Source organism: Eulemur rufifrons, chromosome 30, assembly GCF_041146395.1.
Source record: "Eulemur rufifrons isolate Redbay chromosome 30, OSU_ERuf_1, whole genome shotgun sequence".
Taxonomy (NCBI): domain Eukaryota; kingdom Metazoa; phylum Chordata; class Mammalia; order Primates; family Lemuridae; genus Eulemur; species Eulemur rufifrons.
Window position 1 is genome coordinate 134,763,063 of NC_091012.1, and position 15,830 is coordinate 134,778,892.

Sequence of the window (15,830 nt, forward strand, 5' to 3'; positions counted from 1 at the left end):
AGCATCATGGCCCCCGAGATTGTTAGTGTTCTGTAGAACCCAAGAGACAACCAGCATGCTTGCCCCTGGGAGTGGGGATGGGGCAAATGGAGAGTGAAGAAGCCCTGTCCTTATGCATAGGTCCTGCAGTGTGACATTTGACAGTGTGACCTCCTGCCCATATCACATCTGTCCTAGGGTGCAGCTGGAGATGCCTACTTGAATGTCCATTCATTCCTTCATTCATTCATTTGAAAAGTATTTATTGAGAGTCTTTACTGTATATCAGGCATGGTAACGAATACTGGGGACAGAGTGATGGGCTAAAAGGCAGCTTCCCCTACAGTCTAATGGAAGACATGTATTTTTTTTTTTTTTTTTTTTTTTTTGAGACAGAGTCTCACTCTGTTGCCCAGGCTAGAGTGAGTGCCATGGCGTTAGCCTAGCTCACAGCAACCTCAAACTCCTGAGCTCAAGCGATCCTCCTGTCTCAGCCTCCCGAGTAGCTGGGACTACAGGCATGCACCACCATGCCCGGCTAATTTTTTCTATATATATATATTATTTTAGCTGTCCATATAATTTCTTTCTATTTTTAGTAGAGATGGGGTCTCGCTCTTGCTCAGGCTGGTCTCGAACTCCTGAGCTCAAACGATCCGCCCACCTCGGCCTCCCAGAGTGCTAGGATTACAGGCGTGAGCCACCGCGCCCGGCCGGAAGACATGTATTGAAGCCACTCTCTATGTATTTTTCTATCGTTTACCCAACAAAATTTGTGATAAATGCTAAGAAGATAGTAAAAGGGGACACGTGAGTGATAGATTTAGAGGTTAGAAAAAACTGCTTTCGGTGACATTTAACCTCTCCTTGTAGGAAGAGCAGGAGTTAGCTAAGCGAGGTCTGGAAGAAGAGGCAGTGGCACGTGTGTAGGTGCTTAGGTGAGAGTTTGGTGTGTTCTCAGCAGGAACTGCAGACTAGCAGTGGGGGTGCTTAGAGGTAAGGCTGGAGGGGCACGCAAACTGGAGGTCACAGAGGGCCTGTGGGTCTTGTTCAGGAATTGAGATTTTCAACTTAATTCAGAAGAAGCCACACTTTTGACAAGAATCACTCTAGCTGCTGGAATTGAATTGGAGGAGCCAGAGTGGATACCCAAGAGCCAGTGAGAGATGCGGGTCACTTGGCCAAGGGGCGCTGATGGTGGGGATGGAGCTGGGGGGTGGAAAGGAGAGGCATTTGGGAGGTCAAAGGACAGTGCTGGGTGAGCAGTAGTGGGTGTGGGATTGAAGGAGAGTCAACAATGAGCCTCAGATTTCTGGCTTGAGCGACTACATTTGGGGCTTTTCTCACAGGCCTAAATGTGACTCTTAATCATCTCTGAGCTATCTCATCACTGAGATAACCAAGGAGCTAGCCCTAAAATAGTCCAGGTATAATCTCAAAGGAGAAGACTGAGAAGGTAAGACAGAGGAGTCTTTTCTCTCTACTCCTAGAAATGTGTTTCTCACGAAAGAAAGAAAGAAAGAAGAAAGAAAAGAAAGAAAAAGAAAGAAAGAAAGAAAGAAAGAAATTAAAAAGACTCAAATAATAAACAGCTTCCCAATGGCAATATTCTACTATCATAAATGAGTTTTGGGGTTGTTTGGTTTTTCTGACTAACATCTGATGAATTTTAAATTCTAGTCTCTGCCCTTTGCACTCTGGAAGGACATTTATAGAGACCACTTTTCATTTTGAATCATTGGCACAGGAAGTCCCTTTAGGTTCAAAACACAGCCATCCCTTGCCTTGTTCCCCCAAGACTACAACCTGATTGCTCAGTGAGGCCTGGGGCTTTACCTATTCCCCCTTTCCATGAAAGTGCTGAAGGGCAGAAATTAAGGGAACACAATTGTGTGACCTTGCCTTGTACTCATCAGAAATAATGGGTACTGTTATGGCTTTAAGTTCAAGGATAATGACAGTAGAAACCTGGCCATATCACTATAATAGCTTTTATTAATAGCTGACAGGAAAATTGCCTTTATTCTTCCAACAATCATACATGACTCTCCCATTCACAGGGGCATTTTCAACTTTCATGGAGTTCTGAGTAATTTCTAAAGAAGAAAGGCCGCAGTAGTTGGTATGGGTTGAACCGTGTCACCCCAAAATTACCTGTTGAAGTCTTAACCACCGGTACCTCAAAATGTGACCTCATTTGGAAATAGGGTGGTTGCAGATGTAGTTTGTCAAGATGAGGACATAGTGGAGTAGGGTGCCCCCTTAATCCAATATGACTGGTGTCTTTATAAGAAGAGGAGAGAGACAAAGAGGGAAGACAGCCATGTGATAGCAGAGACAGGGATTGGAGTGATGCATCTTCAAGCTAAGGGATGCTGTGGATTGCTGGCAAACACCAGAAACTAGAAGAGACCAGAAGAATCCTCCCCTGGGAGTTTCAGAGGGAGCAGGGGCCTTCAGATATCTTGATTTCAGACTTCTAGCCTCCTATGAGACAATAAACTTCTGTTGTTTTAAGTCATTCAGTTTGTGGCAGTCCTAGGAAACTAATGTAGTTGTCACATTTGAAAGGAACTTGGAGATAATTTAGTCTGTTCTACAGATAAGGAATCACTCTTGAAGAGGTGGAGTGATTTGTCCAGAATCACCCAGTTCCTCTGCTTTGACCAGAACTGAGCATTCCAATTCCTGTGGTTTGGGATTCTTTATAGAAGCCAACAATCAGAGGTAAATGCCAAACAAGGATCTGGCAAACCTTGACCACCTCCAAGAAAAAATCAGAGGGCCAGGGAAGCTGATAGAGAAGACTTCAAAAGTATAGGGTAGGAATGCCAGGAGCTTCAGACATGGTGGGGTAACGCTAGAAAAACCAGCCACAAAAAGGATAAAGAAGAGAAACATGGCTGTCAGGGTGTTCACAGAATTGTGCAATCATCACTACCATCCATTTTAGAACATTTGTATCACTCCAACAAGAAACCTCATACACATTAGCAGTCATGCCCCATCCCCATCCTCTCCGACCCTGGAAACCACTTATCATCTACTCTGTGTCTCTATGGATCTGCCTATTCTGCATATAAATGCAATGTGCAGCATTTTATGTCTGGCTTCTTTCGCTTAGCGTAATGTTTTTGAGGTTCATCCATACTGTAGCATGTATCAGTACTTCATTCCTTTTTATGGCTGAATAATATTCCACTGCACAAATATATCACATTCTATTTATCTACTCATGAGTTGATGGATCCTGGCCATTTTTGAACCCATCTTAGGACTCAACGCATATTAGTTGTTCAAAAAACATTTTTCCATTAAGTATAAATTTTGAATTTAGGAGGAAGATAGATGAGATATCCCAGTCCTGACCATTTTATCTTCTTACCAAAGTTTGTGACGGGGGAGGATAGAGCCTCGAGAAAGATAAAAGAGGTTTGCAATGTGTGAGACCTATTTTTTCTCAACAGAAGGGAGTCTGAGGATACAATTATAGCTAAAGTGTTAATGATTTAAATCTTAGCTCCTTTTGCACATAGCATGAAGAATGTGTGGCTGGTTTCAAGAACTATGGCAGGCCTAACTGGAGTGTGGAGGCCTGGCAGGCCTTCTGGAGAGTTCGTCACACACACAGATAGAGGTTGGCTGCTGTAACACAGATCTTCCCTTCCACATCCTCTCTTCCCTCTTTCACCCCATGGAAACATGCTCCCCTTGAGGCCTGCTTTTGAGAACAATGGAAAGGGAAAGGAAGACTGGTCACCACTGGCCCAATGACTCCCCATGAGTGCAGTCATTTGACACAGCACCAACTGGTGCACATAATAGGTGCTCACTTGATTTTTTGCATGAACAGTGCAGAATATCTGAGTAGGAATGAGCTGCATCAAAAGAATGAGAGTTCCTTTAAAAGAGAGTCTCCACTTGACAGGAAAAAATTCAGAGTGTGTGGAGGAGAATTTATAGAGGTATGACCCCCCAGGTAGCTGATAAAACTCAACCCTGACAGATTCTTCCTTCATGGAAAGGCTCTATCTTTCCTCTAACTTATGTGTCCTTTGCTGAGGACAGTGGGAAGCACTTGATTCAGCTGGTGGTTCTAAAACTGAGGTAGATTTCAGTACAAAGAAACCCTAGCATTTCCCTGAAAAGATGATAGACAGATTTCTAACAACATCTGGGAGGCCTATTTCTCTTGCTTTATGGAACCAGGTCCTGCATCCATTCTTCTTCCATGGCAGACATCATAGTGGTAAAAAGCAAATACAGGAAGAAGCAATGAAATGTGTATGTGTCCCAGGCCACATGTCAGGTCTTTCTTATCTTGGGCTTGTCCCTTTCTGCCACTGAGTAATACCCTGTCCCTGTCATTACTCAATTAATTAATCTCATCAAACTGAGTAAGACTTATCTCAGGGATTCTCAACCAATGCCTTCCCATGGAGTCTCTCATTCTTCATTCCATGGACCTCTACTAGTCAATAACAGCTTATGAAATTTTGTATTAGGTAGTTTGTACTATAAAAGCAATGTATATGCTAACTAGGCCTTCCTAACTCTTTCTAATCCTTCCTAGGAGACCTCCACACTGCCAGGAGGGCTCTAGACTGACTTCTCACTTATTGTTATGGCATATTTGGATTGGCAGGCCAAATCTGTGCCAAATTGTTCACTTCTACTAATTTCTCAAAAAGGAACCTCAAGATGGAACCTTGGAATGGATTAATAGTATAGTCTATCTTGGTAAAGCGCAGCCATGGACCTTTTTCTTGACTCTAATCCTTCAAATCCTTGAAGTCAAGGTGTCAGCTGAAAATAATAAAAAGAAAAGAATCCTTCAAATCTTTATGCCAACACCTTTGGTGGAAGTGAACATTTGAGCCACCACTTCCCAGGACAATTTGGTAGTATCTATAAACTTTTAAAACACACAAGCCTTTGACCCGTAATTCCACTTCTAGACCAGGACTTCTCAAACCATCTGTGGCAAAAGACCAGACTTAAAAAACTTCCAACTTGTCATGAATCATTGGTCGTGGATGTCATGGCCACCTCAAATTGACACAAAACTCTCAATTTTTGTATTTATCTCATCACAAACCAGTAACTTCCCATTTGCAGATCAGCATTGGTCTGTAGACCACTTTTTGAGTATCACTGTACTAAACTTATTTTATTCTATAAATATGTGTGCATATGAACACAAAAACATAGTATTACAGAATTATTTATAATGGTAAACGATCGGAAGCAATCTAAATGTTCAGCAATAAAAGACTGGGAAAATACCTTACAGTACATTTATATAATGAAACGCTATGCAGCCATGAAAAAGAAAAATATACAGGCCGGGCGCGGTGGCTCACGCCTGTAATCCTAGCACTCTGGGAGGCCGAGGTGGGCGGATCGTTTGAGCTCAGGAGTTCGAGACCAGCCTGAGCAAGAGCGAGACCCCACCTCTACTAAAAAATAGAAAGAAATTATATGGACAGCTAAAAATATATATAGAAAAAATTAGCCGGGCATGGTGGCGCATGCCTGTAGTCCCAGCTACTCGGGAGGCTGAGACAGGAGGATCGCTTGAGCTCAGGAGTTTGAGGTTGCTGTGAGCTAGGCTAACGCCACGGCACTCACTCTAGCCTGGGCAACAGAGTGAGACTCTGTCTCAAAAAAAAAAAAAAAAAAAAAAAAAAAAAGAAAAATATACATTCAGAGAAATATTAAGTGAAAAGAGCAAAATGTAGAGCAGTGTTATAGTGTTTGCTCATTTATAGTTAAAGAGCAATTAAAGGCTTAGATGTGCACTGAAAACTTATAGAAGTTGTTGTGGCAGAGACTGCTAGCTGTCTACCAAATCTGTTCTCTCTTTCTTCCATGGTTATAGACTTTCTCCTGGGCATATTTCCCAGCATATCTTGCAGTTAGGTGGGGTCAATTAGGTAACCAGAAGCTGTGTGCCACTGTTGAGTCTGGACCTTGAAATACTGGTCTGTGTAATCTTCCTTCCTATTTGTCCCCTTGCTCCAATTGGAACCCAGTCATGGTGGTGACCCAGCAGGGACCACACAAATGGTGCCAATTCCCTAGGAGACAACAGAGCAACAAGAGAATGCAACAAGGGATCTCGAACAGCCATGTAGAGCAGAGCTGCCCTGCCAACCTAAACTCTTCTCATTGGGACTATCGTGGGAAGTTTAGAGAAATGAAATTCTGCATTGTTGGGTCTCTTTGTTATAGCAGCTGAGCCTTTATATTATAATACGGAAGGACAGACAAGAATCTTTAATAGTGATTGCCTCTAGGAAGCAAAGATGTGTTGGGGAGAAGTTTAAGCTTCCTTGTGCAACCTTTTGTAAAATTTGAATTTTTAAAAACATATGTAAGTATTAGCATTTTTTAGCAAGTATTATTTTTAAACGATAATAGAAAACAGAACAATGTTGACTTTCTCATTGAAAAGTCATAGGTCTGAGTTTCTCATACCAGTATCTTAACTGAGGAATAAGTAAGTTTCAGAAACAAGCATTTTTATTAGCCACCGATTTCACTGTCTTCCCTGTATGAAGATATTTGCTGAGGAAAAAGTAAACCTGTGTGTGACTTTCATTAACTTTTGATTCTGTCAACAGAACACTACCAAAGTGCATGAGTTTAACAGATTCTTAATTACTAATGCTACTGAAAAATCTTCATTTTTATTTTATTAATATCAAAATAATCAGGGGACATAGGAATGAACTTCTACCAGCAACAAATTAATGTGGTAACAGCAGAGATGTTATGGACTGAATGTGTCCCCCCTAAATTCATATATTGAAAGCCTAACCCCCAATGTGATGGTATTCAGAGGTGGGGCTTTGGGAAGTGTTTAGGTCATGAGAGTGGAGCCTTCATGAATGGGATTAGCACCTTTATAAAAGAGACCCCAGAGAGTTCTCTCTTCCTCTTCCCACCATGTGAGGATAAAAGGAGAAGTCAGCAGTCTACAACATGGTAAGAACCCTCATCAGAACCCAGCCTTGCTGGCACCCTGGTCTCAGACTTCCAGCCTCCAAGACTGTGAGAAAAAAATTCGATTGTTTGTGAGCCACCCAGTCTATGGTACTTTGTTAGAGCAGGCCAAATGGACTAAGACAGGGGTGAGCTCTAACCTCCCCTACCATTCTTTTTAGGGTGGCCTCTCATAGAATGATCTTGCTTTTAGATATTTGTCACTATGCTTCAACAAGCACAAGCATAAATATCTTCCTAAAAACTCATCATGGTCCCAAAACAGGGTTCAATGTGACAAAACTAAATTGTCCTTGGCAAACTTGTGCTGATTTCCACTTTGTCCATATTCAATAACACCATGACACACCATTTTGGCCAGTTCTTTAGAAACACATATTTAAAGATAACTCATCCTGCAAGATTAACTAAGAGGCTGTACTTCAGGAAGGGTAGTGATTGGAGGTTTTTCTTCTTCTCATTCTGAAGGGACTTTATTTTCTGATGCTTGGATAATTTCCAATTATTCTCAGGTAAATTTCATAAGATGCCTCAAGATTCATACCTATACTGGGTAGAGGATGCTATGGACAGATGCAGATGAACCATGAGGGTGGTAGAGGTAGTAAGGGGTGCCAAAGTTAGTTCATTTGGGAGAATTGCATAAAGGCTACCAACAGCTAGGCATTCTGATTTTATGTTTTCTGAGTAGGAAATCAAGATAGAATTAATTTCTCTGTTAAAGATTATCTTAACTTTAAAGCTTCATAAAAACTGCTTCCTCTTTAATTTCTACCAAAGATTTTTTTTTAAAAAAATTCTCAAAAAACCCAGCATAGAAGGTAATGTCTTTTGCATTATAGATCTATTTCTCTACCATATATTTATCATACACTCATTATGTGAAATGAAGCATTTTTATTCATTCATTTAAAGATTTACAGCAATGGCATTTAACAAATACTCCAAAATCTTCTAATTTAGCTGTATACTTTTAAAAAATGATCAAGAAGTAAAAGACACTTAAAAAACTATCCTTCTCAGCCTTTCGATGGCATCTAAACCTTAGAAGTCAAATATTATAGCCAATATTTGTACAAGTAATTATAAAAAAGACTAATACAACCACAGCATAATATAATCATGTAGCCACAGATTTATGGTAAATCTAAACAGCAGCTTAATATCAGAACTACTAGTCACAGTGGCAAAAGTTCTTAGATATTAAAAAGAAAGTGTATTAGGCCAGCTGCTAAGATGGCCTACAATGATCCCCACCTCCTGATATTCACAATCTATGATGAAGACAGCAGGCTGTCCCTGATGGCAGTCCAGGGAAAACGGTCAATGACCAACTGAGGTGATAGCAGCCCACCATCTTGGTCTTCACCTGCTTTCCCTGGACTGAGGTGGTCACTCCCATGGAGCTGGCAGGACCTGTGGTTTACTTCTAACAAATAGAATATGGCCAAATGATGGGATATCACTTCCCTGATTAGATTACAAAAATTGTCATCTCATCTTGCTGGCAGCCTCTCTTTCTCTTGCTGGCTCTGATGAAGGAAGCTACCTTGTGAGAGAGATCCACATGGCAGGGAACTGAGAACAGCCTTTGGCCAACAGCCCAGGAGGAACTGAATCCTGAAAACAACCACCTGGGTGGGAGCTTGGAAGTGGATCCCAACCCTAGAGATGCCTGTGGCCCTGGCTGACACCTACATTGCAGACTCTGAGAGACCCTGAAGCAGAGGACCCAGTTATGCTGTGTCTGGACCCCAGATCCACGAAAACTATGAGCTAGCAAATATGTATTGTCTTAAGCCACTAAGTTTTGGGGTAATGTGTTACATAGCAATAGCTAACTAAGACAGAAAGGTCATTGCTTTGCATTTTTATTATGGTGTGAAATCATGACTTAACATCAGTTAGTATTGCTTAATGGAATCAACATACAAGTTGTTATATCGTGAGTCATTTTCAGTTAAGACTACATTTTTCAAACTTTGCCAAAACAAGCCTTCTGCTTTGGGGTTGTCGGGCCACTGGAGGATGGAGCTCTTACAGATCCGCTGCCGCAGCCTCAAATACTGAGAATGCTGCAAGACTGGCTCCAGTAGGATAAATACAATCACATCCATGTTCTCATCCATTAGCCTCTGCAAGGCCAAGTAGAAAGCTGTTTTAAAGTTCCAGCTTTTTGCATATTTTTTTGTTAAAACAAATATTGTTTTCTTGCTCTGGTTGATGCTCTGCATGAGGTTATCAATGATGGCCAATCCCGGGTCCCAATCCCTCTCCTCTAAACAAAGGAGAACATTTTTTTCTTGACTCTCTTCAAGGTGGTAGCGCAGCTCATTTATCACCCAGTCGGTAACAGAGGCATCTTTGGTGTCATAAGAAATGTAAGCATCATAGAAAGTTTGGGATGTGGAAAGAGACCTATAGCCTTTTACCTTAGCTAGACACACATGATAGATAAACCAAACATCCCAGCAAAACAAGTGGTGAGCCAGGGCGGTCAACATAACCATGGTGGTGATAAAGAATGAGAAGAAAAATAAGACCACCGCGATGGTATCTGAAACACAAGTTGTTAGCTCCAGACTCACGATGCTCTTCCCTCTCTGATCCCCGGGACTGGCACAAATGACATCTGTCAATTTAGGAATTGTTATATTCAGATTTTCATCCATCCACCTTCGGAAATCTCCAATGTCACAGGTGCAGTTAAAAGTGTTTCCATGTAGTTCCAAAAGAGATAAATTGGTGTTCTTCGTCTGAAGTGTGGATTTGTTGATCATCTTTAGCAAGTTGAAACTTAAGTCGAGGTGCACCACACTGCGGATTTCGGAAAAGAAGCCAGAGGGCAGGTTGGAAATCCTGTTGCGACTCAGCCGCAGTGTCCGGAGGGAGGATGGAAATGCAAACAGGCTATCAGTTAGAAAGAATAGCTTGTTTCCATGTAAGTCAAGCAAGCTGAGCCGTTGAAACTGCTGGAGTAATGTCCAGTTAAAGAAATTTAACCTATTATCATGTATACGTAGTTCGGTGAGACCGTGGGGGAAATTACAGAACACATCATTTGGGATAGATGTCAGTCTATTAAAGGATAAATCAAGCCGTGTCAGATTGGTGAGACCTTTAAAAATGGAGATGTACCTGTTATCTTCATTCCACAAAATGTCCAGGCGATTCCCACTGAAAACTAATTCTTCCAGGGACTTGCTTTCCAGATTATACTTTTCTGTTAAAGTATAAATGCCATTGTGGCTCAAGTTTAAAACTTTTAGCTGTGTTAAATTTTCAATAAATTGTAGACGATGTGTTACTCCTGCTATTTTGAAATAGTGTGAATTGTAGCTGAGATCTAGAACTTCTAAGTTGGCCAAGTCACTGAGAGCATGAACATTATCAAAGTCTAGTCCATTGTTTGTCAAATCCAAATATTTGATTTGACGCACGGCTGAAAATTCGGTTCCATTTAACACCTGAGCATTGCCGTTTGAAGACAGATTTAAGCAGGCAATGTCATGAAAACCTTCAAATTGCTTTCTCCCAATAAAGAAAATATTGTTCAAGCTTAAATCTAAGGCTTTGCCATAGTCTGTACATTGTGGCTTTATTAAAGGACTGGTCCTATGATAAAAATTCGAATGTGGGTCAAACTCAGTATGAATTGAGCGTCGTTTAAGGATATGACTTTGGAAAGAGGACTTGTCTGCATAATTCTGCCTAATATCACTTACAAAGGGTAAGATTCTGTTTTCTGACAAGTAAATAATTTTGAGTTTGGAGAAATTTTGGAAAAGAGTAAAATCAATTTGCTTAATAAAGTTAACACCCAAGTTAATAGTCGTTAAGTTTGGAAGCCCCATCAGTGGCTGGAAATCTTCTTTCCTAAGTTCCTGGAACACATAACCTCTTAAATGTAATGCCTGGAGAGACAAAAGTTTAGAAAAGTTGTTGGAAATATTAATATATTGTGGATATTCTGTCGTTACATAGTTATAAGATAAATCAAGTATTTCTAAGTGGGGCAGCTTCGTCAAAAATTCCCCAGAGGCTATTTCTTTCACTAAATAGTTGAATTCAAGGTGCAGCACCTTCAGACAGGGCATATTTTCAAACCAGGTTGCAGGAACCTCCTGGAGGGAAGTGCTAGAGAGGTTTAGGTATTGAAGTTTAGTCAGGTTTTGAAAAGCAAGAGGGTGTATCTGAATTGAAGCATCTTTGTCACAAGACGTGCATGGAAATGGTGCATTGAAACACCTTGGACAGTTCCCGCTTAAATCTAGTGCTATTAAATTTGTCAATCCCTTGAAGTCTTCTTGACTGATCTTTTCGATCTTGGCATTGCTCAGATAAAGTTCCAGTAGGGAGTTCGGCAGTTTTGGTGGCACGTGGAAAAGAGGATTGAAAGACAGTGACAGCACCTTCAAATTCGTCAGGTTTTCAAATGCTCCATTTTCTATGTCAAATGTTTTATTACAAACTTTGTTAAAATAGCAGTTCCAGCCCAAATACAGTCTTTCCAAGTTCATAAGTCCTGAAGTATCATTTTTAGTTACCCCATTTATATTGTTTTGAATTAGACTAAGTTCTCTCAAAGACTCTGGCAAAGCAGAGGGTATTCTGAGTAACTGACTATCTTCAAGCAGTAATACCCTTAAGTTTTTCAGGTTGAGGAATGCCCCATCTGTAATAGTCATGCCACTTTTATTCATATCAGGATTTTCATACTGGTACTGTACACTGGGGTTGTAGTTTAGATTTATTTTAGTGAGTTTGTGTAGCCCTTGAAATGATTCATTCGTTACATATTTGATGAAATTATCAGACAGGTCCAGTTCTGTCACGTATTTGTCCACTGTTTGGGGAACTTCTTGCAGTCGACGATGGCTACAATCTGCAATAACAGAGTCATTTTGCTTTTTCTCATCACAAGGATAGCTTCTAGAATAACTTGCTTCAGGGAAGAACTCACAGGAACTGGAGATTATCAGGAAAAGGCAGGTCAGAACTGAAGTCTGGAGGGACATGTTTTCCTAAGGAAAATCAAAAGTGGAAGCACAATATTAGAGTGGCAGTATTATTTGCCGGGTGTTTCATAATGAAATTAACAGTGCTGTACCATACTTGTATGGGTTTTGAAATGTGAGTTCTCTTAACAATCAAATAAGTTGCATCAAATTAGGCTCAGAATGATTTCACATTTTTACTGTGCTTAGCTTACTGGTGCCAAAAGAAGTTGAAGATGAAGCTACCTGCGATTATCATGATGAGAAGACTTGGGAAACTTTTGCAGAGGCCATTAATCAAGATGCCCCACTACCGTAATGAGTCTGAGCTGGACCATGGCTGTGGTTCATACTAAGTCTATAGCATGGCAAGCTATATAGTTATAGCATTAACTTATGGGTATAACTCTTGATGAAACTTTGGCCAGCCCCCAAGGAGTTCAGATCCAACTTCTAATATGGTGTCATCCAAGATCTTCAAGGTAGAGTCATTTCCACCTTATCTATGCAACCATATCTCTCACTGGTATTTCCCACAATTTTTCTATACCTCTGTGGCAATATGTATCATGTTCTCTTATCTCCTTACATGACTGGAAAGTGGGCACCTAAAGCTGATAATAATAACAAAGAAACTGTCAGATTTTGTGCTAAGTGCTTCATAAACATTTCCTGACCCACACTAATGCTCACAGGAACACAGTGCAGTAGGTTCTATTATTATCCATCTTTTGCAGATGAAAAAATAAACTCAGAGACTTAAGTAACTTTCGGAAGGATGGCACATTGTAGTGCTGGGACTTGAGCCAATCTGATTCCAAAATCATATTTTTAACCACTATCATGCTACACAATCTCCTTTTGAAATCCTTGTGCCAGAACAGTGCCTGAAATGTAGACAGCATTCAAAAAATTGTTTGTGGAATGACTACTACTCATATGTCCCTTATCATGCAAATGTTGGCATTTATAGCTATTCATTTGCTAATTTTAAAACTTCCGTAAGGAAAACATGGTACTTTAGTAGAGTGCCTCACTTTCTGTGACTGTTTCTTAATAAATAGAGGGCTGAATGTATTACTTTTGGTAACCAGGCAATGCAATAAACACATTAATGTGATTGGTTTGATCAAAAGTTGTGATAAAGAGAACTATCAGAATCTTATTTCACAGGATACAGAGACCAACCTCTACTAAACTAGATTTTTCACTAAAGCCCAACTCATGTCTTTATTGCCAGTTAAACCAGGTAAGTTCCTTCTTTTGAAATTCTAAAATTTAGGGCTGGCGAACTACCATCTTTATATATCACATCTTTACTATGTTATAAAAGATCTTTATGTGGATGTTGATTATTCTGAGGACCAATAATTATTGCACATTTGTAACAGCCAAGGAAAAGCCAGCTCCTCATGAGATGAAAATTAAAGTAGAGCAGAACTCCCAAGCATTTTCAATTGCTTGCAGTTATTTTCAAACACAGCACTAGCAAGATGTTGCTGCTTAATGTTTAACTTGTACTAAAAGAAGGCCCTGCTTTACCTGGTGTCGTAGGCAGTTTTAAGATGGGCCCCATGAATTTTGTCTCCCTGTATTACTCCTGTGATTACACTGTATTATATGGCACATGGAAGATTACCTAGATTGGCCTAATGTAATCATATGGGTCTTTAAAAACAGAAAGTTTTTTTCTGGCTAGTGGCAGAAGGAAAGGTCAGATACATAGGAAGCATGAGAAGAATTGGATGCACTATTGCTGGCTTGAAGATGGAGGGGCCCCATGACAAGGAATGCAGGCAGCTAGCAAGGAAATGGGGGGGCGCGGGGGGTATCAGTCCTTACAACAACTGCAAGGAACTGAAATCACCAGAAAATCTGAATGAACTTGGAAATGGATTTTTACTCAGAGACTAGCTTGGCTGACACCTGTATTTTAGCTTTATAAGACCTGAAGCAGAGGACTCAGACACACCTGCCTTGATTCTAACCTGCAGAAATTTAAGCTAGTAAGTGGGTGTTGTTTGAAGCCTGTAATTTGGGGCTATTTTTTGTGCAGCAAAAGAAAACTAATACGTCTAGAAAATATGGGCTATAAGATAATTTATGGCTTGAAAACATGCAGCTCCTGCAGAGGCAGCCATGGGTCTCCAAGGTCAACATCTGCACTGGAAGACACAGGCACACCAAGGGGACAAGGAAGCTCAGGCATGCGAGGAACTTTGGAGGGGGGGGAATGCCCCAGGCAATGTTATATTTGCTTGGACACCTAAGCAGATCTAAGCCTATGTAATTTCCAAGTCTGAACATTGCTAGATTTGAAAGTCACTTCCCAACTCTTCCCTGCCTTGATTAGCTAGTGGGTGGCCTGGGGAGTCTATTTGGTCACACTCACAATTTATGGATTGGCTCACAGACTAGTGGGTAAAACAGACATGACTTAAACACAGCGACATGACTTAAACACAGCAACATTACGAGATGTCACAATGCAGTACATGATACTGTAAGAGCCTAAAAAGAGAGGGATTTGATCTATTCATGGAGGCCAGGGAACAATTCCCTGAAGACATGCAACCTGAGCTGTGATTCAAGGTTGAATAGGCATGTATAAGGCACAAATAAGACGTCAAAGGAATATTCCAGGCAAGAGGAGCAGCATGTGCAAAGGCCCTGAGTCTATTCCTGTGAGTTTCCCAGGCTGTGCCTCCGAAGAAGCTTTGGGATAGGAATCCAGAGAGATTGGTGAGGGCCTGAGAAAGGTGCATCAGGTTTCAAGTTCTCAAAGCTGGTTGAAGCTTGCACAGAACTGCCTTCAACTGTAGAGCCCAGAGTAAGAGATAGGGCCAGGAGGATCGAGATGGCACATAAGAGGTGACTGATGGACATGTTGCTAAAGTTCTTTGTATCTCCGTGTCACCACATTCAGTGGACATTTTTCAGTCCCTGTCTTATTGGGCACATAAATGGAAGGGACTAAAGGAAAGCCAAGGACTTGAGAAAAGAACAGAGTGGGTTTAAAAAAATCATTTATTTAAATTGACAACTAAAAAGTATATGTAGTTATGGTGCATGGCATGATGTTTTGTAATATGTATACATTGTGGAATGGCTCAATCGAGCTAATTAACATAAGTATCACCTCACATACTTATCATTTTTTTATGGTGAGAACACTTAACATTGACTCTCTTGGCCATTTTCAAGTGTACAATTACTTGTTATTAACTATAGTCACCATGATGTTCAATGGCTCTCTTGAACTCATTCCTCCTGTCTCACTGAAATTTTGTGTCCTTTGGCCAACATGTCCCCAATCTCCCTCCCACCCAAGAGTAGATGTAGATTTTGATTTTTATCTGAGGACTAATGTGAGCCTTTGAAGGCTTTAAGCAGGATGGCACCATGCTTTGATTGATTCTGCAGTGGTCACTGGCAAGAGGGCACAGAACTCTTGAGGTGATGGGAACTTGAACTAGATTGATGGCAATGGAGAAAGAGAGAAATGGGTTCAACAGGTTCTTAGGAGGTACATTTGAGAGACATAGGTAGGGGTGTGTAAATGGGTTGGGGTTTGTGAGGGAGAGGAATACGTTCAGAGTAACTTCCAGGTTCCTGATCTTAGCATCTGGATGGATGGGTGACAGTCTTCTGAGAAAGAAGATTGTCTGGGGAGGGAGGATATTAGTGATTAAATCTGACGTGTTAATTTTGAGTTGAGTCTGTGATATTCAAGTGGAGATGTCCAGCAGGCAGTTGCGTATATGGGTCTGAAGCTCAGAGGAGAGTTCTGATAGAAGAATGAATTTGGGAGTCATGGTAATTAAAACCATGGGTATGAATGAGATC

General features: G+C 40.8%; 1 protein-coding gene across 1 annotated transcript; it reads right to left on the reverse strand.

Moving 5' to 3' along the window:
• Window positions 1–8,891: 8,891 nt before the first annotated feature.
• TLR8 (toll like receptor 8) lies at window positions 8,892–13,030 on the reverse strand. The gene is made up of 2 exons (XM_069463671.1): window positions 13,022–13,030; window positions 8,892–12,011 (listed from the first exon to the last, which is right to left on the reverse strand). Exon 2 carries the CDS (start codon window positions 12,003–12,005, stop codon window positions 8,892–8,894), a length of 3,114 nt encoding a protein of 1,037 aa, XP_069319772.1. The 5' UTR covers window positions 12,006–12,011; window positions 13,022–13,030.
• Window positions 13,031–15,830: the final 2,800 nt, after the last annotated feature.